Source organism: Nesoenas mayeri (genome assembly GCF_963082525.1).
Source record: "Nesoenas mayeri genome assembly, chromosome: 3".
NCBI lineage: Eukaryota > Metazoa > Chordata > Aves > Columbiformes > Columbidae > Nesoenas > Nesoenas mayeri.
The window spans coordinates 1,500,841-1,522,174 of NC_137544.1; the positions used below are offsets into that span (position 1 = coordinate 1,500,841).

The 21,334-nt window shown below is 59.8% G+C and overlaps 3 protein-coding genes across 7 annotated transcripts in view; all 3 read left to right on the forward strand.

Annotated features, from left to right (window-relative positions):
• Nucleotides 1-3,730, forward strand: part of DRC1 (dynein regulatory complex subunit 1) — a gene marked incomplete at both ends in the record, with an annotated part of 13,085 nt that extends 9,355 nt beyond the window's left edge. The window contains 7 exons of the mRNA XM_080342879.1: nt 3-106; nt 1,001-1,090; nt 1,787-1,873; nt 2,151-2,341; nt 3,182-3,325; nt 3,419-3,521; nt 3,656-3,730. Coding sequence (XP_080199005.1) covers nt 3-106; nt 1,001-1,090; nt 1,787-1,873; nt 2,151-2,341; nt 3,182-3,325; nt 3,419-3,521; nt 3,656-3,730 — 794 coding nt within the window. The remainder of the gene's footprint in view (nt 1-2; nt 107-1,000; nt 1,091-1,786; nt 1,874-2,150; nt 2,342-3,181; nt 3,326-3,418; nt 3,522-3,655) is intronic.
• A 1,375-nt stretch (nt 3,731-5,105) lies between these two features.
• On the forward strand, nt 5,106-11,624 carry TRIM35 (tripartite motif containing 35; the record flags this gene model as incomplete). Its single annotated transcript, XM_080341191.1, has 7 exons — nt 5,106-5,188; nt 6,371-6,818; nt 7,840-7,935; nt 8,298-8,528; nt 9,384-9,406; nt 10,226-10,347; nt 11,059-11,624. The coding sequence occupies 7 exons, from the start codon at nt 5,106-5,108 to the stop codon at nt 11,622-11,624; spliced, it is 1,569 nt and encodes a 522-aa protein (XP_080197317.1).
• A 4,260-nt stretch (nt 11,625-15,884) lies between these two features.
• STMN4 (stathmin 4) lies at nt 15,885-21,316 on the forward strand (the record flags this gene model as incomplete). 5 transcript variants are annotated; one of them, XM_080342113.1, is made up of 6 exons in its annotated part: nt 15,885-15,930; nt 18,238-18,288; nt 18,684-18,779; nt 19,731-19,939; nt 20,136-20,327; nt 20,806-20,949. In XM_080342113.1, 6 exons carry the CDS (start codon nt 15,885-15,887, stop codon nt 20,947-20,949), a joined length of 738 nt encoding a protein of 245 aa, XP_080198239.1. The 5 variants fall into 5 exon arrangements, with proteins under 5 accessions (XP_080198239.1, XP_080198242.1, XP_080198243.1 ...); XM_080342116.1 differs by lacking the exons at nt 15,885-15,930; nt 18,238-18,288; nt 20,806-20,949 and adding an exon at nt 21,257-21,316 and having other exon boundaries at nt 18,689-18,779; XM_080342117.1 differs by lacking the exons at nt 15,885-15,930; nt 18,238-18,288; nt 20,806-20,949 and adding an exon at nt 21,257-21,316 and having other exon boundaries at nt 18,689-18,779; nt 19,734-19,939.
• Between the last annotated feature and the right edge of the window lie 18 nt (nt 21,317-21,334).

Here is a 21,334-nt window from a genome sequence, read left to right on the forward strand (position 1 = left end):
AGGAGGAAAAGAAAACACAATGAAGGTTGAGGATAAAGTCCCACCTCTGCGAAATATCTGCAAGAAAACTGCCAAGAGGATCCTGGAGCTCGTGAGCGACGAGTCGGTACGTGATGATGTAGCACATGGCTTGATCAGGGAGCAGGCGTGCTGTTCCCTGGTCGCTCCCACTTGTGCTGGATCTTTTCTCATGCCAAGAAAGGCCTTGAGGTGCTGGAGCGAGGGGAGAGAAGGGAACGGAGCTGGTGAGGGGCTGGAGCACAAGTGTGATGGAGCGGCTGAGGGACCTGGGGGGTTCAGCTGGAGAACAGGAGCTGAGGGGAGACCTTCTGATCTCTGAACTGCCTGAAAGGAGCTTGGAGCCAGGGGGGTCGGGCTCTGCTCCCCAGGAACAAGCGCCAGGAGCAGAGGAAACGGCCTCAAGTTGCGCCAGGGGAGGTTGAGGTTGGATGTGGGAACAATTTCTTCCCCAAAGGGCTGTGGGGCATTGGAACAGGCTGCCCAGGGCAGTGCTGGCGTCACCATCCCTGGAGGGTTGGACAGATGGACATGAGGTTCTCAGGGACATGGGGCAGTGCCAATGTGAGGGTAATGCTTGGACTCAATGATCTTGAGAGTCTTTTCCAACCAAAATGATTCTATGATTTTGCGATGCTAATAAAACATACTGGCAGGCACAGCCCCGCTGCCCAAATCCACAGCTGCCCAGACCAGAATAAGCTCAGGCTTCTCCATCCGCTGCTCCAGGCTGTTCCCCGTCTCTGGGGACACTCAGCAAGAGCTTCAGACCATGAGGTCCTTTTGGCATCACCGTGCTGATTCCTCCACCTCCCTTCTCTGCTGGGAGGCTGTTCCAGAGCCCCCTCGCCCTTCCCAGCCGCTGCCCGCTCGGTGTGTCACCGCGGGGTGGCACAGCCGCAGTGTGGCACGGGCTGGCTGTGCAGCGGGAATGCAGGTACTCACTATTTCTCCTCACCCTCTTTGCTGCGTGTCTCCCAAGGGTTTCCTGCTGGAGGGCAAGCAGCTGAGGCTCCTGCAAGCGCTGGGGAGGGACGACCGCATCCTCATGAAGCTCGACTCCATCTTTGGGGTGAGTTGTGGCTGGGGAAGGGGAGCTGGTGGTCAGCAGGGAAAGCTCTGCCCCATGTCCACATGGTGCAGGACTGAGCCACCCCAGGCTCATGGCCATCCTGCTGTAGAATTAAACATCTCCAGGGCCCCTCCAGCCTGTTCTCAGACTCTCCCACCCACAAATACACCCGGGCTGTCCCACACTAAACACTTCTTACCACCCATTCGCACTTTGCGTGGCATGGCCAGAGGGGAACCTTCTGCTCTGGGGAAATTTATAATGATTAATTAATAATTAAAAATAATGACCTCATTCATGAGGATCAATATGGAAAGGGGCAGTGTCAGGAGGATGGAGCCAGGCTCTGCCGGTGACAACCAGGGACAGGACAAGGCGCAATGGGTGCAAACTGGAACACGGGAGGTTCCGCTTAAATTTGAGAAGCAACTTGTTGGGGGTGAGGGTGGCAGAGCCTGGCCCAGGCTGCCCAGGGAGTTGTGGAGTCTCCTTCTGTGCAGACATTCCAACCCGCCTGGACACCTTCCTGTGTAACCTCATCTGGGTGTTCCTGCTCCATGGGGGGATTGCACTGGATGAGCTTTCCAGGTCCCTTCCAACCCCTGACACTCTGTGATGCTGTGAAATGCTCTTTGTTTTGTCCTCAACTCTTGTGATGCCTCTGAGGGATGCTCACCTGGTTCCTCTGCTCCCCAGGCCCTCGGGATTGACAGTGAGGATGACCTGTACCAGCTGTTGGACTTTTTCCTGCAGTACAAAGCCCCAGAGGTGACTGTCAGGCAGGTGAGACCACCAGGGACAGCAGAGCTGGGGGTCCAGCAATGGGGGAGCAGAACATCTGAACACCTAGAGAAGGAGACCAGCGTGTTGACCCTGAAATGTTTCCTGGATAAGGGAGGTGAACATGCCAGGGCTGAAGTGTTGTGATCTTCTGCTGGGGCTGAATAGAGCCTCTCAGCTCCCTAAATTTGCCAAGGGACAGAGCTGGAAGGTGCTGGGGAAGGTGGCTCTTGGGAAGGAGGTGAGACGCCCCATGTCCAGCTTGCTGGCTTCCCTCCAGAGCCAGAGCAGCTCAGGAGGAGAAGATGTCACAGATCCAGCTGAGGACAGGGAGCACGGTGGATCTAGCCCCCAAAGGGACGAGCTCATACCCCCTCGGAGCCCGCCGGCCTCCCTTCCATCTGCGTCCATCCGCACCGATGATGTCCTAAGGATCCTGAATGCGTTTATGCGGGGTTTTAACAAGCCGAGGTAGGACGTGGGGCAGAGAGGGGCCGTTGTCACTGCGGGGGGGACAAACTGGGGCACAGAGGGGGCTGTGGTGGGGTGCGGGCGGGACTGGGTGTGATTGGATTGTCCTGGTAAAGGGGGAGTGTCAGGAGGATGGAGCCAGGCTCTTCTGGTGACAACCAGTGACAGGACAAGGGACAAAGAGTTCAATAGGGGATTGCACTGGATGAGCTTTCCAGGTCCCTTCCAACCCCTGACATTCTGTGGTGCTGTGATTCTGGCTGCCGCAAAAGCTTTCCCTGCAAGATTAATGGTTGGACTTGATGATATTGAGGGTCTTTTCCAGCCAAAATTGTTCTGTGGTTATAGAGGGCTGGGGAGGGTCCCCCAGGGAAAGGGGGTGCAGGCAGTGCTGGAGCGAGGGGTGACAACCAGACAGGAGGTGACCAGCAGGCTGGGGAGGGAAGCAAAGCAGTGGGGCAGGAAGGTGCCAGCTGTGCTCGGTGTGACGATGGCGCTCAGTGCAGCTGAGGGAATCATTGAATCATAAATGCTCTGAGCTGGAAGGCCCCACCAGGATCATGGAGTCCAAGTGCTGTCCCTGCACAGGACACCCCACAGGTCACCCCGTGTGTCTGAGGACGGTGTCCAGTCTCTTGTTGAACACTGTCAGGTTGGGGCCGTGACACCTCCCTGGGAGCCTGTTCAGTGTCCAGCACCCCTGGGGGAAGAACCTTTTCCTCATGTCCCACTGACCCTCCCTGGCACATCTGCTGCCGCTCCCTGGGCTCTGTCACTGGGTATGGGGCTGTTCTTCCCCCGTGAGGAGCTGAGCCCCAAGGCTTTGCTCTGTGTCCCCAGGGAGAAGGATGAATCCGCGAAGGAGGTGCTACCAGTACGGGACAGCTCCAGGGACGAGGAGTACTGGGCAGCGCTGGCACACGTTATCCCGCAGCCCGTGTTGAAGCTGTGGGATGCGCTGGCGGCCGCACTGGAGGAATATTAGTGAGTGGCTGGCAGTGCTGGCGGGGCCCGGGCAGGCTGGTGGCATCGCTGGGGACACCACAGCCATGTCAACCCTCTGTTCTCCTTGCCCAGCAATGTCCTGATGTCCCGGGCCACCCTCCTGGCCGAAACATCGGTCCTGCAGCAGCAGAACTCGGAGCTGTGCGTGCTGCTGCAGGAGTACGTCAGCTCCAGGGTGAGCGTGTCACCCTCGTCCCCTGCAGCTGGAGACACCCCAGCGCGTGTGCCCCACACGGAGGTCCCAGACACGGGGGTCACTGTCCTGGAGACCCCACTGCTGTCAGGCTCACGGGGTTTTCTTCCCCGCAGGTGAACAGCGAGCTGCTCTGCCCCCCCACAAAGTGGATGGACTTGAGCTTGGCCTGTCCCAGGGAAGCGCAGTGAGCGCCCAAGGCCAAGGCAGAGGTTTTGTAAGCCCTGAGCTGTGTCTGGAGGCGGGGCTAATAAACCTTTTCTAAATCTGAGCCGTGAGTGTGCGTGTGGCCTGCGAGGAGCATCCCTCTTGCCTTTGTATTTACTTTTCCTTTTGCTGCCCCGACACTTTTTCTCTCCTCAAACAATCATCCCCAATTATTTTCCCTCTTGGGTCCCAGTGTCACTACATCTCTACCTAAATTCTGCATTTCCGAGGCAATATCAGCCCAAAGCAGCGCTACCGGCAGAATGATCTCCAGGAGGGCCGTGTCGCATCCATGACTCCCTTCCACCCCTCCGCTTCACACCACTTAGATCTCGTTCCCAGTACAGGTTTCCTGGCCAGCTTTATCTTTAGCCTTGGCTAAAGCAGAACCCTAAATTACACCCCCGCGCCAGCTCCCCTGCCTAACGCTGACACAGCACAAGGTTTCTCATACCAGAGCACAACAACATGGTTTTGTTTTTGCTCACAGGGTATCTGTGCCCTTGAATAGGTTTTCTCCTGATCCCCATTGGGGGCTCCCAGCAGCTTCCAGGGCCGGTGGTCCCCTGGGATGGCTTCGTCGCTGTATCTGTGGGGTGCAGAGGGATCCACAGGGTAGAAACGCAAACACAAAGGGCAAGAGGGAGGAGGTGGGAGGCAGGGAAAGGTCCTTGGGGCAAAGAAAGGGTCCTGGGGCAGGGAAAGGGTTTTGGGGCAAGGAAAGGGTTTTGGGGCAGGGAAAGGGGGTTTAGGGCAGGGAAAGGGGGTTTGGGGCAGGGAAAGGGGGTTTAGGGCAGGGAAGGGGGTTTGAGGCAGGGAAAAGTTTTTGGGGCAAGGAAAGGTTTTTGGGTCAGGTGAGGGTTTTGGGACAAAGAAAGGTTTTGGGGGCAAGGAAAGGGTTTTGGGGCAGGGAAAGGGTTTTGGAGCAAGTAAGGCAGGGATGGACACGCTGCCTGGGACCAGGGGACAGCAGACACCACCCAGCACATCTCCACTTGTTCTGCTGAAGCGCCGGCTCCTGGAGCCACAGAATATCCCAAAAACCTGGGACTGAGCAGCCTCCAGCTCCTGAGAGGGAGCGAAGTGGGGGTCAGCGGTCCCAGCCCCACGGAGGGGTGGGCAGGGGAGCCCTAAACCCCCCACCCCACTCCGGACAAGCACGGCAGGGGGGCTCATGAACCGGTGCAGCAGCTGGAAACCGGGGGGGGCGGACCGGGAGAACCTCCGGAGCGGGGGCGGAGGAACCGTGGGGCCGTGCCCGGGTGAGGTCCCTCCCCGGCGGCTGCAGCCCCGCCCCCGCCCCGCTCCTCCCCGTCCCCCCCCGGCCGTCGCCAGCACCGGTCGAGCCCCGTCCCCGCGATGCTGCAGGCGCTCGCCCGGGCCCCCCCGCGCCCGTCGCGGCGGAGGAGCCGCTGCAGGCGCTGCCACTCGCCCTCGGCAAGGTAGGAACCCCCCACCTGCCCCCCGGGGGACGGCGCTGGGAACCGGGGACACCGGGGCTGCCACGTGGGCTGGGGTCCGGGTACCGGAGCAGCCCTGGGGGGGAACCGGAGCAGCACCGAGGTTGCGGCACCGGGGATGCTCCGGGAGTGGGGCTCCGGGGCAGAGCTGGGAGGGGGGGTTTGGGCACCGGGGCTGGGGATCCGGCTCCGGGCACCGGGGCTGCCCCGGGTGCTGGGGTCCGGGCACCAGGGGTGGGGGTCCGGTCCCTGGGGACAGCACCGCGGGCCGGGCACCAGGGCTGCCCCCGGGAGTGGGGTGCGGCTCCGGGCAACGGGGGTGAAGGTCCGGGTCCCGACACCGGGGCTGAGGATCCGGGTCTGGGCACCGGGGCTGCCGCGGGAACCGCGATCTGGATCCGAGCACGGGGGCTGCACCGGGGGGTTGAGGGTCCGGGTCCGACCACCGAGGGGAGTACAGGGGATGGGGGTCCGGGGAAAGCACCGAGGTCTGGACACCGAGACTGCCCTCGGGATGGGGGTCCGGGCACAATGGGAGAACACCGAGGGTGAGGGTCTGGGTCTCGCACCGGGGCTGCCCCAGGGATGGGGGGTCCGAGTCCGGGCACCGGGGCTGCCCACAGGATGGGGGGCTGGGTCCGAGCATCGGTGGAGAGCACCGGGGCTGGGGGTCCGGGCCCCGGGGCAAGCACCGGTGTTCGGGCACCGGGGCTGGGGGTCTGGGTCCCGGGCACGGCGGGAGAGCACCGGGGCTGGGGGCCTGGGTTCGGGCACGGGGGCTGCCCCGGGGGCTGCGGTACGGGACCGGGTAGGGGCGCTGCCGCGGGGATGGGGGTCCGGGACCAGACACAGAGTCTGTCCCGGGGGTTGTGGGTCTGGGGGTGCCCCGGCGGTGCGGTCCGGGACCGGGGGGATCCCCGCGCAGCCTCCGGCCCGTTCCTCGTGGCTCCGGCACATCCTGGCGCGGTGGCCGGAGCCCTCCGGCCCTTGGTGGCCGCCAGTGGCCCGGGGCGGTGTCACTCAGGCGGGTCCCTGCCCGGGGAGGGAGCTGCGGGGTGAGTCACCAGCAGGAAACCGGTTGCATCAGGAACGGGGCTGTTTTTTCAGCCGAGGCTCTCGGAAAACCCGCTCCAGCCTCCCTCCATCCGTCCCCTCTCTCCGCAGCGCCATGGAGAAGGGAGCCAGCCCCTCGGCCAGCAGCTCGGTGGCCTTGGCCTCATCCTCCATGGCCACGTTCAAGGAGGAACTGCTGTGTCCCATCTGCTACGAGCCTTTCCGGGAAGCCGTGACGCTTTGCTGCGGCCACAACTTTTGCAAAGGCTGCGTGAGCCGTTCCTGGGAGCACCGGCATCACGTGTGCCCCGTCTGCAAAGAGCCCTCCTCGTTCGATGACCTTCGCGTCAACCACACGCTCAACAACCTGGTGGAGATGATCATCAAGGAGGACGGGCAGCGGCGGGGCCGGGCGGCCGCCCTCTGCCCCCTGCACCATGAGGAAGCCAAGTTTTTCTGCCTGGAAGATAAGGAGCTGGCGTGTTTCACCTGCCAGAGCTCCGAGCAGCACGAAGGACACCAGATGCGGCCAGTGCAGGAGGCGGCGGCGGATTTCAGGGTGAGGGGCGCTCCAGGAAGGGGGGAGCGGTGGCACGGAGAGGCACCCCAGGATCTGGAGGGGTGCAGCTTGCTCATGCTCTGGCACAGACTTGTCAGCGCGCAACTTTGGCTCGTGCGCAGCGCGGTTGTACCCGCCGGCGTGCCAGGATGAAAACAAGCCACGCCACGAGGGTGGGTCCCGTGGGAGTGTCCCTGCCGCACCGCTGCCCCACGCTCACCCTGCTCAATAATTACCCAGTGCCACCCCGTCCCCTGGGACGCGGCCCTTTGCCCTGCGGGAAGCGGGAGCGGGATGATGCTCTGAGGGGTCTGACCCGCTTCCCACATTTCCTTGGCTCATCTTTCCTCCGTCTGGATCCGGCCACGCTGGTTGTTGCAGCAGCTGGTTATTGCAGCAGCGCCCCGGGGCTGGGAGCATGTTTGGGATGGGGTTTGCACAATTCCCCCAACCGGAGGGACACGGTGGGGGAGGCAGCGCTGAGCCCCATAGAGCCGGACGAGCCCCATGGAGCCAGACGGGCCGCGGCTGTGCAGGGAGGAGGAAGAGGAGGAGACGGGCTTGGCCGGCAGCCGGGCGTTGTGCCAGGACCCGCCGCGCTTCCCAGGCGGGAAAGCAGCCGCTGCCGCCCTGACTCAGCCCATGGGGACGTGCCAGATTTCAAATATCGCGGGGCGGCCGTGGGGCTGCTGTTTTGCAAGGCCGGGCAGGCTGCCCACGGTGCTGAGCCGTCCTGGGAGCACGGCAGCGGCTGGGACAGGCAGGGACTTGTTGGTGCATCAGTGAAAGGGCTTAAAAACAGTGAGGAGGATTCACCACGAAGCAAAGCTCCTCTGCCTCGCTGCACGGGGACGGCGTGTTTGCACAGCCCCGCGCAGCGCTGGCAAACCTTGGCTGCAGGAGGGCAAAGGGTGGATTGAGCAAGGATCCGGCTTAACCTCGTCCTACTGGGGTTGGGGCTCTTGTTTTTCCGCACTGGAAACCCCGGGCGTAGGGTCCTGAAGGCGTCTCATCCCCGCAGGCCAAGCTGAGGAACATGGAGACCTCCCTGCGGGATAAGGCAAAGGATTTTGGGGCTGTGCATCGCTCCTACGAGTCCATCGCCAAACACAACCAGGTGCGTGGTCCCTCTTGGCGGGGAGGCAATGAGCCTGATCCTGACAGGTGTGTGCACGTGTGCACACGCCCTGGGCAGGAATGCAGCTGGTTTTGGGGGTGGAGCGCTGTACCCATCCTGGGCTGCTCCATCCCTGAGCGAGGAGAGTGATGCTGAGTGGGGGGAAGGACTCAGATGGGGAATTGGGGACCAGGGTGGTGGGATGAGCCTGCCGTGGCAGTGGGGACGCTCATTTTGGGAGGGCAGTGGGGGCGAGTCACTGAGCACTGAAGCTGGTCGGAGGGCTCTGGTTGAGCATATGGGGGGACCCCAGCGTTGCTGGGGGCTCCGAAGGGAGGTGGTGACATCCCCGCGTGGTGCAGGCGGAAGCGGCGCGGCTGGAGGAGCAGATCAGGAGGGAGTTTGAGAAGCTGCACGAGTTCCTGCGGGGCGAGGAGGACGCGCTGCTGGCCCGGGTGCGGGAGGAGACGCGCCTCAAGGACGGGCGCATCCAGAGCGAGATGAAGCAGCTGGCAGAGGAGAGCCGGGCACTGCTCAATGAAGCCCACCAGCTCCAGGCGGACCTCAAGGAGGATGACTACACCTTCCTCATGGTAAAGCCCTCCCGGGGTGCTGCCCCCATGCCCAGCAGGGTGTCACCCTCGCTCTATCACCCTCTACCGGGCTGCTTGGGGATGCTTTGGCTGTTTCCAGTATAAGTTGAGGAATGAGCTATTAGAGAGCAGCATAGGGGAAAGGGAGCTGGGGGTCCTGGGGACAGCAGGGTGACCATGAGCCAGCACTGGGCCCTTGTGGCCAGGAAGCCAATGGGACCTGGGGTGGGTTAGAAGGGGGTGGTCAGTAGGTCAGAGAGGTTCTCCTGCCCCTCTGCTCTGCCCTGGGGAGACCACACCTGGAATCTTGTGTCCAGCTGTGGCCCCTCAGTTCCAGCAGGACAGGGAACTGCTGCAGAGAGTCCAGCGCAGCCACCAAGATGCTGCAGGGAGTGGAGCATCTCCCGTGTGAGGAAAGGCTGAGGGAGCTGGGGCTCTGGAGCTGGACAAGAGGACACTGAGGGGGGACTCATTCCTGGGATCAATATGGAAAGGGGCAGTGTCAGGAGGATGGAGCCAGGCTCTGCTGGTGACAACCAGGGACAGGACAAGGGGCAATGGGTGCAAACTGGAACACAGGAGGTTCCACTGAAAGAGGAGAAGCAACTTGTTGGAGTGAGGGTGTCAGAGCCTGGCCCAGGCTGCCCAGGGGGTTGTGGAGTCTCCTTCTGTGCAGACATTCCAACCCGCCTGGACACCTTCCTGTGTAACCTCATCTGGGTGTTCCTGCTCCATGGGGGGATTGCACTGGATGAGCTTTCCAGGGCCCTTCAACCCCTGACATTCGTTAATTCTATGGTTTTCAATCCCCCATGTCAAGCTGAGGTTTGATGCCTGATGTGTCTTCTCTTTCAGAGCCACAAGAACCGCAAGCGCAGGTAAGCCCCAGTCCCTGCTGCATCCCCTGCTCAGTGACATGTGGTGATTGGGTGGCCAAGACCCACATCTCCTCCTGGGGGGCTGAGTGGGGTCTCCTGCCCCACTGTAGAGTGGGGTCTCTGCCCCAAGGGACTTCCTGTACCCCCATGTCCCCTCTGGGTCTGGGTGCTCCACCAGAATGTGGTAGGGGTCCCAAGGGCAGGCAGCACCCCTGGGTGCCTTAAGACACACACACATGAAGGAACAAAACAGTATTGAGGGAAGCACTAAGACCCTGATGTTGGGGGGATTTTGTGGTGGGACCTTCCTGACATGAAGAGGAGCTCCAGGGAGACCTCATTTTGGCCTTTCTGGACTTAAAAGGGGCCCATAAAAAAGATGGAGACAGACTTTTGAGCAGGGGCTGTTGTGATAGGACAAGGGGTGATGGTTTTAAACTAAAGGAGGAAGATTCAGGCCGGACATGATGCAGAAATTGTTTGTGCTGAGGGTGGTGAGAGCCTGGCCCAGGTTGGCCAGAGAGGTGGTGGCTGAACCATCCCTGGAGACATCCCAGGCCAGGCTGGATGGGGCTCTGAGCAGCCTGAGCTGGTGCAGATGTCCCTGCTCATGGCAGGGGGACTGGGGGAGATTTAATGGTCCCTTCAACCCAGACTATTCTGTGATTCTTCGCTCTCCTGGAGTGAGAGCAAGGTTGGGGAAAAGCCCAGGGGAGATGTAGGGTGCTGATGGGGTGGCTCTGCCAAAACACAGGGTGGCAGGGGACCCAGTCCAGTCCCTTCTTCCATCCCTGGACCCGTCTCCATCCTCTGCCCCAGGATTGCCTGCACGGCCGAGGAGCCGGAGGCCGTTCCCTGGGGGATGCTCCTTGATGTCTCCAAGTACCTGGGCTCACTGCAGTACAATGTATGGAAGAAGATGCTGGACATCATCACCGTAGGTGAGGTGTTGGGTCCCCCCCAAAAGGGTGGTTGTCCCAGGGGTGGTGGGTGCTGGAGAGTACAGGAACGTGGAGCATCTGTGCACATGGCTGATGAGCCTGGAGAAAGGGGATGGAGAGCAGAACGGGTGCCCTGGGGCACTTGCGCCTTGAAAAGGAAGCCCTGGGGAGTGTATTTCTCCATGGGTTGTCCCCACAAAGGAAAGGCTGGGGAGATGCAGGGCTGCAGTTTCTCCATAAGCTCATCCCTACAGCAACTCAGGCTCCTACCATGTGTGTCCAGAGAGTTGAGAGAAGGGAATGGAACTGGGGAAGGGTCTGGAGCACAAGTGTGATGGAGCGGCTGAGGGACCTGGGGGTTCAGCTGGAGAACAGGAGCTGAGGGGAGACCTTCTGATCTCTGAACTGCCTGAAAGGAGCTTGGAGCCAGGGGTGTCGGGCTCTGCTCCCCAGGAACAAGCGCCAGGAGCAGAGGAAACGGCCTCAAGTTGCGCCAGGGGAGGTTGAGGTTGGATGTGGGAACAATTTCTTCCCCAAAGGGCTGTGGGGCATTGGAACAGGCTGCCCAGGGCAGTGCTGGAGTCACCATCCTTGGACAGACAGACATGAGGTTCTCAGGTTAGTGTCAGTGTTGGGGTAACAGTTGGACTTGATGATCTTGAAGCTCTCTTCCAACCGAAATGATTCCATGATTCTATGTCCCCACCCCAGTCCCCTTCAGCTTCGACCCCAACTCGGCAGCAGGTTGGCTCTCGGTGTCCGAGGACCTCACCAGCGTCACCAACGGTGGCTACAAGCTGTTAGTGGAGAACCCCGAGCGCTTCACCTCGGCTCCCTGCATCCTGGGCTCCCGCGGCTTCTCCACCGGCTTCCACACCTGGGAGGTGGACCTGGGTGGCATGACGAACTGGCGGGTGGGGGTGGCCCGGCCCCACAGCGGCACCCACTGGACCTTCCACCACGACGCTCGCTCCGGTTTCTGGTACATCTACCGCCTGTCCGGGAAGGACGGCAAGAAGTGCCGAGCGTCCAACACGGCGCGGTTGGAGACGGTGCCAGGCGACCTGAGGCGGATCCGGGTGGAGCTGGACTGTGACGAGGGGGAATTGTCCTTCTACGACACCGACCGCAAGACCCACATCTACACCTTCCACGAGAAGTTCGGCGGCACCGTTTTCCCCTACTTCTACGTGGGGGTGACGCCGGTGGGCGCGCAGCCCGAGGCGCTTCGCATCTGTCCCCTCCGGGTCCGTGTCCGTGAGGATGTCCCCGTCTAGTGGCCACCACCACCTCTGCCTGCATTTGGGGTTCTCCAGATGCTTTTTTCAGCTTTCCTTAAGGAAAAGAAATTAAGGGGAAAAAAAGAATTTATGTATGTACTGCTTCTTCGGTTTTTTATCATTAATAAACACTCTGCTCTTCTGGTACGGCTCCGCACCTCTCTCTGCCCAAACCGCTGCTTCTCTGTCCCTCTCCATCCAGATTAAAGCCAGGAAGGCTTTGGGGAGAAGGTAAATCCCTGCCAGGGGGCTGGAAATAGCAAATGAAACCATCTCTAGGATTTCCAGGTTTGTAGGAGTGTTGCAGCTTTCAGGTTCCAGGTCTCGCTGCGGCGGGTGAAGCAGGGGATGGGACCTTTGGCCACACACCTTGGGGATGGGAAAGTCCCACACGCTTGGGTGGACGTGGGCAGAAGCGTGAGTTTCCCCTCCACAAAAAGAGAACATAATGGGAACATCATTGAGAGTAACAACCCATCTCCTCCAAACCTTCTCCCCATGACTTCACCCTTTTGAGGGGCTTTTCCCTAAATCCCCAGCTCCAGGAGTCAAGTGATGATGTGCGGTTGGTGTTTAGAGGTGGAAAATGCTCAGAGGTGGGATTGGGGAGACAAAAACACCCTCTGCAACCCCATGCTGGGGTATTAATCCTGCTGGAAAAAGGCTATTTCCCCCCGTCCTGGTGAGCACTTGGTGTTTATATGGAAAGGGGGGAGTGCTGGTGGGCTGTGCTGCCCGCATGCCGATATTAACGGGCGGTTTCCATGGTTTCTCCCCATTTGCATAGGATGCTCCTTAGGAACAAGTGCTGGCGGTGGAAAAAGCAAAAGAAAAAAGGCAAAAAAACCCAAAATGGAGATGTTGTTATTGGAGGCGTGTGGTGTGGGGGTGACCCTGGTGGGCTGACGTTATCGGTGACCGGCCCGGCATCCCAGGATATGGGGAGAGCAGGAGAATTGGGGTGAGCATCCCACCTTGCGCCAGACTCTGATGCTGCCCATCATCTGCTGCTGCCCAGCGCAAATCCTGCAGCCATGGGCGATGTCTCCCTGGGACTGAGCGTATTATTATTTATCATTATTATTATTATTATTATTATTATTATTATTATTATTATTATCACAATAATCACAAACAACATTTTAAAATTATTTTTACTTTTATTTTTTATTTATTTTATTTTACCTTATTTTATTTTTACCTTATTTTATCTTCTTTTACTTCCTAAATCTTCTCTTCTTTTATTTTTCTCTTCCTTTTTTAAACGTTCTCTTTTTTTTATTTGTATTTTACCTTTTCTTTCTTTCTCTCTCGTTTTCTCCTCTTATTTCAATTTGAGCATCATTTTGGGTTGCTCACGCCCAGGACGAGCAGCGGGGTGCCCGGGATCCCCATCCCCACCCATCCCTGCAAGAGGTGGGTGGGCACCGCTGGTCCACGGGTGGGTGTGGGGCTGTATTGACACCCCCTCCGCCCCCCCAGCATCCCCCCCTTTTATAGTGACGGGCGATATTTCGGAGCAGCAGGCGGCTCTCCCATTGGCTCGCAGCCCAGCGATGATGTAATTTCTGCCCAATCCGGGGGTGCAAAGCACCTTTTCCACGCCCCCCCCCCCTCCCCAACCCCGGGTACCAACCGGTGCATCCCGGATGGGTGGGGGGAGCAAGGGGGACCCCTCCAAAAGGAGGTTTCCCAGGGTGGGGCCAGCCCGGGGGGGTGCAGGGGACAGATCTGCAGGTGGGTCCCCAGCGCTGGGACAGGTTCAGTGACAGCGATGGGGGAACATTGGTGGGGAGGCTGGGGATGTCCTGGGGAGGCAGGAGGTGCAGAGGTCACCCCAGCCCTGAAACCACCCTGAGCATGGCTAGGGGATGGGAAAGGGCCTGGGGGGCACCCTATCCGCTCACCCCATCCCTGGGGTCCCCCTGGGGGCCTGGGTCAGCAGGAGCATCCCGGGACACACGGACCTTCCTCTTGGTCCAGCCTGGGATGCAGATGGGTCCAACGTGCCCATGGCAAAAGGGTTTTTCCATCTCTCCCATCTGTGTCTGGGAGGGGTTTGGCCATTGGCACCGGGCAAGTATCCCTAAGGCAGAGGGACAGTCGTAGGGAAGGCAAACCCTTCACCTGGTGCTTCTCCTGGGGCCTCCTCTTATGGTTTGGATTTTGGAAACAACTTCTTCCCCAAAGGGCTGTGGGGCATTGGAACAGGCTGCCCAGGGCAGTGCTGGAGTCACCAACCCTGGAGGGTTGGACAGACGGACATGAGGTTCCCAGGACATGGGGCAGTGCCAGGGGTGGGTTATGGTTGGACTTGATGATCTTGAAGGTCTTTTCCAAGCAAAATGATTCTGTGATTCTTCCTGTTGGGACTCTTTCCTCCCCAGAACCAGTTTCATGACCAACCTCCCTTCCAGCCACCTCCTGTGCTGGAGATGGCCCCACTTCCAGCCTGTCCCCAAGGAGGTTTTGATGGGGACAATGTGGACGGCAAAGGGGCAGCCCATGGCAACCCAAATCCTCTTCATCTCCTTTGTCTACACCTCGTTTAGTTTAGAGCATCACATAGTGATGGAGAAAAACAGTTCCCAGTGCTGGAGCAGCCAGGAGGCTTCACGGGGTGGAAGGTGACAGCCCTTAGGGATGGTGGCCACCAAGTGTCCCCAAAGCCACGGGAGCTCCAGGAGCTGGAAGCAAGCACTTTCCCCCCCCCGCCAAATGCTGGTCCTGTGGAGCTGGGGGACAAGGAGGCATGTCAAAATGTGCCCCCCTCCCAGTGCTCCCAGTATCTCTACTGGCTCCAGAACCCCCCATCAGCCACGCGGCCACCAACGTGGGGTCCGTGGAGAGCTCAAAGGAGTATTTGAGCAGCTCCTCCTGCACCCTCTCGCCGTGGGGTGTCACGTAACCCAGTGCCAGCCACGGCAGGGACCGTCCCGCAGCCACGTGTGTCCCCACAATGGCTGTTTGTCCCCTAGTTGGCCGCTGAGTCCTGACTCTTTCCTCCCCTTGGCTCCTCCAGCTCACAGCTGGTGCTCTGTCCCCTCGGATGTCCCACGGGCATCCCACCCACAACACCCACACCTGGGTGGGCACCCAAACCCTGTTGAGCCGGGGGATGCCTGGTGTGGATCCTTTTGGAGGGAAGCAACACACTGTTGAGTTTCAGATGAGCGAAATGGCTGATAATGTGATGTCACCCCCATTTCCAGCTGGATCATCCTGTCCTTCCCCATGTCCTGAGGCCACGGGGCTTTGCAAAGCCACTCTACATTTATTTTCCATGGGCAACCACCTCCCCACAGCCGTCCTGATGCTCATTGCATAACGGAGGAGACTGGTGCCTAAATATACCCGCACGGCTCCCCAGAGGTGCTGGGTGTGTGATCACCGTCAGACACAGCTGTTGGTGATAAATAGGTCAGGGTGAAGCAGATTTGGGGGAAGAAAAGTCACTTTATGGGAAGGACGTGTCCCGGAGAGATGTCCTAGCTCTACTGAGGCTCCCCGAGGACCTTCGCTCGCCCCAACATCCCCGGCGGCTTCGCACTGAAATAATTTCGGAATCTGGGACTTGACCTCTCCCAATTCCCATTGCCCATTTTGGAGGAGGATAATGAGTCCTCACGTGGCTTTGGGGACAGGGATGGGTCACAGCGGCCTTATGCCACATCCCTGTGCTGGGAGGATGGAGAGGACCCCCCTGTTGCCCCCCAGCATGGGGACAACACCCCCCAGCCTGGCTTTAGGGGAGCAAGGTGGTTTTACCCATTGGAGATGCCACCAGGATCCCATTAAACCCTCCCAGTCCCCTTCTTTGTCACTTTGTCACCCCCCAGCTTTGTCCTGCTCTAGCAGAGAGCCAACGCTTGCTTCCCACCATGCGCTCAGCCTTTTTCATCCATCACCCCCCCAAAAAAACCCCTCAAGCCCCCCTTTTCACGCCAAAACCAGCCCCTCACCCCCACTCACCTTCACTCCCAACTCCCCCCTTGCCTCTATCATTTTTTAAAGGTGATTTCTAATTTTTTGGGGGGGTTTTTTCTTCCCCCCCCCCCAAGACCCAGCCTGAAAATAGCTGCTGGGGCGTGATGTCATCGGGCTGGTACCCGGTTCGCACAGTCCCTCAGCCAATCAGCGGCGGCAGCGCGGATGCTCCAATCGCGGAGCGGAGCGGTGATGTCATGGGGGGGGGGGGAGCGCTGGGGCCCCCCCCGGGCTGGGATGCTCCGCGCGAACCCCCCGCGCCCGCGTTAAATGAGCCCGAGGAGCGCGGAGAAGCAGCTCAAGCACCGGCGGTGGGGTGAGTGCTATGGGGGGGGAATTGCTGGCCGGGGCGGGGTGGGGGGTGTTTTTTTTGGAAGGGGAAGCGTTGAAAAGTTTTCGGGAGGGGTTGAAGTGGTGGTGGGGGGAATTTTTTCAGGAGGTCACTGAATGTCGCTTTCTAGCTGCGACACCCCGCTTTGTCCCCCTCCCCATCCTTCCAGCATCCTCCTCGCTGTGCCGGGACACCCTCGCACCCCCATTTATTTTGGGGTGGTATCCACCCTCGAAAGGGCGTTTTCCACCCCCCCTGAACACTGGGATTTAGCCAGGGGTACATGTGTGTCCCCTCCCCCCATCTCAACAGCCAAACTGGGGCTTCTGGAGAACCCCCACAACAGAGGGGTGCAGGGATGGGATTCAGCATCCTCCACCTCGTCCCAGCATCCCAGGGGGGTCCTGCACACTCAGCATCCTCGGAACACCCAAAGGGGTGCATGACCTCACCTGGACCACCCCCCCACCCACAAATGTGGGTGCAGGGATGCAGAGCCCCCCCGGAGGCCATGGCCAGGCTGAATTATTGATGGTGGCAGGATGCTGGTGGAGGTGACCTGATAGATTTATTTCAGGAAGGGGGGAAAAGCAAGGGGGAGGGAGGAGGCAGCTGCCATTCTGCTTCACCCCGGCAAGGCAGGGGGGGCAGAGGATCCATCTCTTGGGAAGGTTCAAGAGAAGGAGCTGGGAGCCCCCCAGCTCCTTCATCCCCTCCATCTCTGGGCGCTTCTTCCAGGGAAAGGGATGGGAGATTTGCAGAGTGGGGGGGGGGTCTCCATTGTCTCAGGGGATTTTCAGCAGAGATCAGGGTGTGAAACCAGGTTGCAGCTTTTTTTGGGGGGGTGGGATCGGGTCCCCTCCCTGCCACGTGCGCCTCGTTGGGAGCAGCATCGCTCCCGTGGCCGCTCTGTGCTGGTTTAAGCACAGGGGGGACAGATTTCAGCCTGAGGGAGACAGATTTGTATTTGGGGCTGTCAGCAGCAGCAGGACCCCCAACCACACCCCTGGTTGGGGCTGCCAGGGGGGCACGGGGGCTGGGAAGCAGAGAGGGAAGGGAGCTAAACAGGGAGGGGTTTTCCCCTTGGAAAAGCCTCTGAACATCTTGACCAGCATCTTCATCCAACGAGGAGGAGTGGGGCTGGTACCCTTAGGGATGAACCCCATCATCCTCTACATTTTGGGTCTGATGGCCATCTCTGCATTTTATTGTTGTGAATGTCTAGAAGAAGGGGTTCTCTAGCATGAAATTTGTTCAGGTGTGTCCCCCGCTCAGCAAACCCAGGAAAATGAGGGTTTGGGTGGTGACACAAGAGGTGGGAAGGGAAGACGAAGGCTGTCAGAGCTCCCGGCACAGCCTCGTGTCACCACACGAGCCATCCGAGCGTCCCCACCCTGCCTGGGCAAGAGCCACCGAGAGAGAGCGAACCCCTCCAACCAGCGGGGTTCACCCCTGGGTAACCCCCAAGCCCAAACAGCCCTGGCACCGGGGGTCACCTAAAAGTGGGGGAGCATCTCCAAAAGAGGTGTCCCTGGCAGCGTGTCCCCGCATTTTGTCCCTGTCCCCTCTCTGGCAGGTTATTTGCGAGAATGCTGTGTTGGATCTCAGCAGGATGGGGTTGAGGGGTCGGGGTTTATTGGGAACTCCCCAAGTCGAGCTGGGTCGGGATGTGTTGTGGTTGTGGAGCTGACACCACCCTGGTGTCCCCAGGATGCCCATGGTGGGGGTTACCCCATCCCTGGGGGGCTGCGGGGATTTACGACTCCCCATTTTAAAGAAGGATTTTAATTGTTTCTTCCTTTAGAAACAAAAGCCATGAATAATTCAAAAAAAATCTCAGCCCATGCTTTGGTGCTGCTAGGAAGGGCATTTCACCAGGAAACCCCTCTGATGGCACTGACACCCCCTTTGCGCACCCCAGAAACCCTGGGAGAGGGGGATGGCCCCTGGTTATCTGTATTTTAATGGGTTTTTGGGTGTTGCTGCCCCTTGCCAGGTCTGGCGCTCACCCTGGGGGGTCCCAGGGATGTCCCCACTAATGATCCACAGCCATGGGGACCCCCGGGGAGGTTCCCGGTGGGATGCAGGAGATGGTCCTGGTGCGTCAGCCCATCTGCAAGGGGCGAGCTGAGCACTGGGGCTCTCTAGACATGAGTGGGGGTGACAGCAGGGGTGGCCTTAGGACACACTGGTGTGTGTCACCCCAGCGTCACACCGGAGTGTCCCCCACATCACACCAGTGCCCCACCCCCTGGGACACCCCGCACTGATCCCAGCTCTTTCCTCCCGCAGGAACTCTCTTGCTGAGGACGCCCAAGGATCTCCACGCCATGACTCTGGCTGGTACGTCACCCTCACGGGGCCATGCGTGGGGACAGGGGACAGCATGGCTCACCTAACACCATGAACCCAACCCTGGCACCTACCTCATGCCTGGGCACCCCTAGTTTGAGTGGGGTCCCATCCAAACCACCCTGGGGGTGGCTCTGCCCTGGGACACCCACAGGTTAACACCCCAGGGCTGACAGAACCCCTGTGGCCATCAGTAAAGCACCCTGCCTCTGCGTGCCTCGGTTTCCCCTTTGCATGCTTTGCTTTCCCCACCCACATCACCCTGTTTGCACTATCTGGGCAAACTTTGGTCCCAACCCTTCCCTGACACATGGCAGCCCCCACCCCAGATGCTTGGCAGGAGCCCCCCAACCCCTCTGACCCCCAACCCCACCATCTCTCCCCAGCTTACAAAGAGAAGATGAAGGAGCTGCCTCTCGTCTCCCTCTTCTGCTCCTGTTTCCTCTCGGACCCCCTGAACAAGCCAGGGTACACGTACGAAGGTAGGACCCTGCTGCCCATCCGTGATCCAGGGGTGCAGGTATGGTGGAGGCTGTGGGGGGCTGCAGACCCCCCCTTGGCATGAGCAGGGTCACCCTCAAACCCAGAGAGGTGTCTCCACGGTCTGCTGGCACTGGCTGGAAGCGGGGGACTGGATCAGGGTTTGGGGGGACTTGGGCAGCCCCATAGCTCCCCCTCCACCGCGGCTCCACCGCACGAAGCGCCGAGCGTGGGCTCAGTATTTTTAGGCAGCCGGTTCTGGGTGATTCAGGCTGATTCATGTTGGCGGGTCCAGAGACGATGGAGGGGGATGCTCAGCCTTGGGGGCTCCTCCTGGCTGGGATCTGCAGCTGCAAAGGGGCTTCATGGTCCCGTCCCCAGTCCCCAAAGCAGGGCTGATCTCTGTGTCTCTCCTGTGGGGATGCCCAGCCCCTATTTCACCCAAATTTTCCCAGCTCATATCTCTTGATACGTGTCTTGGAGTCCCAATCCCAACTCGTGACATTGGGGTTGAACCGCAGCGGTGCATTTGGGGTGCGGGGGTTTGGGTGAAACCCATGGAGCTGGTGGTGGCCCATTGTGGAGGCTGCAGGTGCAGGACCCTTTTGAGCAGGGCCTGTTGCGATAGGACAAGGGGTGATGGTTTTAAACTAAAGGAGGGAGATTCAGGCTGGATATAATGAAATTGTTTGTGCTGAGGGTGGTGAGAGCCTGGCCCAGGTTGGCCAGAGAGGTGGTGGCTGAACCATCCCTGGAGACATCCCAGGCCAGGCTGGACGGGGCTCTGAGCAACCTGAGCTGGTGCAGATGTCCCTGCTCATGGCAGGGGGGCTGGGGGAGCTGGAAAGGTCCCTTCAACCCAAACCATCCTATGATTCTATGACCCTGGGGATGGTTTGCCCAAAGGGGTGGGATGTACCCATGCCAGTGCTCAGCCCCTGCCCCTCTCCCAGCAGACACGGTGGACCTCACCTGGTGCGTCATCTCCGACATGGAAGTCATCGAGCTCAACAAGCGCACCTCGGGGCAGTCCTTCGAGGTCATCCTCAAGCCCCCATCGTTCGATGGCATCCCCGAATTCAACGCCTCCCTGCCCCGGCGGCGTGACCCTTCCCTGGAGGAGATCCAGAAGAAGCTGGAGGCAGCAGAGGAGAGGAGGAAGGTAGGTGTTGTGACTTGTGCACAGCACTTCAGCATGGGGACATGCCCTGGGGACACCAAACTTGGGCTGAGGGTGCTCACTCAGCAAAGTGCACCCACCTTTGGGGATGCTGCTGAGTTTGGAGAGGGTGGTTTTGGCCAGGAGGAGAAGGGCCCCATGGTCCCCATGGCCATTGTGTCCTCTTTGCCCACACCAGTACCAGGAGGCTGAGCTGCTGAAGCATCTGGCAGAGAAGCGGGAGCACGAGCGGGAGGTCATCCAGAAGGCCATCGAGGAGAACAACAACTTCATCAAGATGGCCAAAGAGAAGCTGGCGCAGAAGATGGAGTCCAACAAGGAGAACCGTGAGGCCCATTTAGCCGCCATGCTGGAGCGCTTGCAGGAGAAGGTGAGAGCCCAATGAGGAGGAAGGGGGGACATGCTGGGACACCAGTCTAGGAGGGTGTCACAGAACCCCTGGGCAACTTGCATGGCTTTTGGGGTGGCATCATCCCCTGGGGACACCACCAAAGAGGAGGGTCCCTCTACCCTTCCACTGTGCAGCAACACCCAAACGCAATGTCCCACCTGGGGTGGGGGGGTCCTGCCTGACATGTCTGTAGGCTCGTGAGTGGTTGGTGGGTGGAGAACTGGGACCTACATCTCACCCATAAACATGCAAAGCCTTTACTTTCCCACCATGGTGGCCTAGACCCACCACAGGCAATTTTTCCACCTCTGGGGTGGCAAATCTTCCCCCGGTCCCTTCGACAGAGGCCACGGAGCCATCAGCTCCCCGGTGGAGCTGGAAGGGTCCGTACTGCCATGCTTGGGAGATGCTTCCACCCTGCCAGCCGGTGCAGACCTCTTCTCTCTCCCCGAAGCAGGTCTGTTCCCAACCTCAGCATGGAAGGTCCCACCCTCACCATCTCCAGCTCCCTCCAAAACATCCCTTCTGCAAGGAGCTCGCCCAGTGCCCTTCACCAAACGCCTCAGCTAGCCTTGGGTCAGAGGTGGAGAGCACCAGATAATGAAGGACAATCCGAGCTAACCCCATCTCCTTGGGGCTCCCGGTCCATCCCGTCTGGTTGACATCTACCTCCTAGCTAGAGGGCGAGGACAATCTGTCCCCGAGTGCCTCCACAGTCCTTAAAATCACCCCAGGGGAGGAGGGGACGCTGTTGACCCATCGGTGGTGTCCCTCGGGGGATGAACCTCACGAAACGCCCTCGTGCCTTCGAACCCCTCCGAAGCCGCTGGCCAGCCCGTGGGGACCCCGAAGTCCGTCCAGCTAATGCGTGTCCCCCCCTTCCTTCCCTCCTACCCTCCCCTCCGCAGGACAAACACGCAGAAGAAGTGAGAAAAAACAAGGAGCTCAAGGAAGAAGCCTCCAGATAAAGAGGCGATGGTGGGACT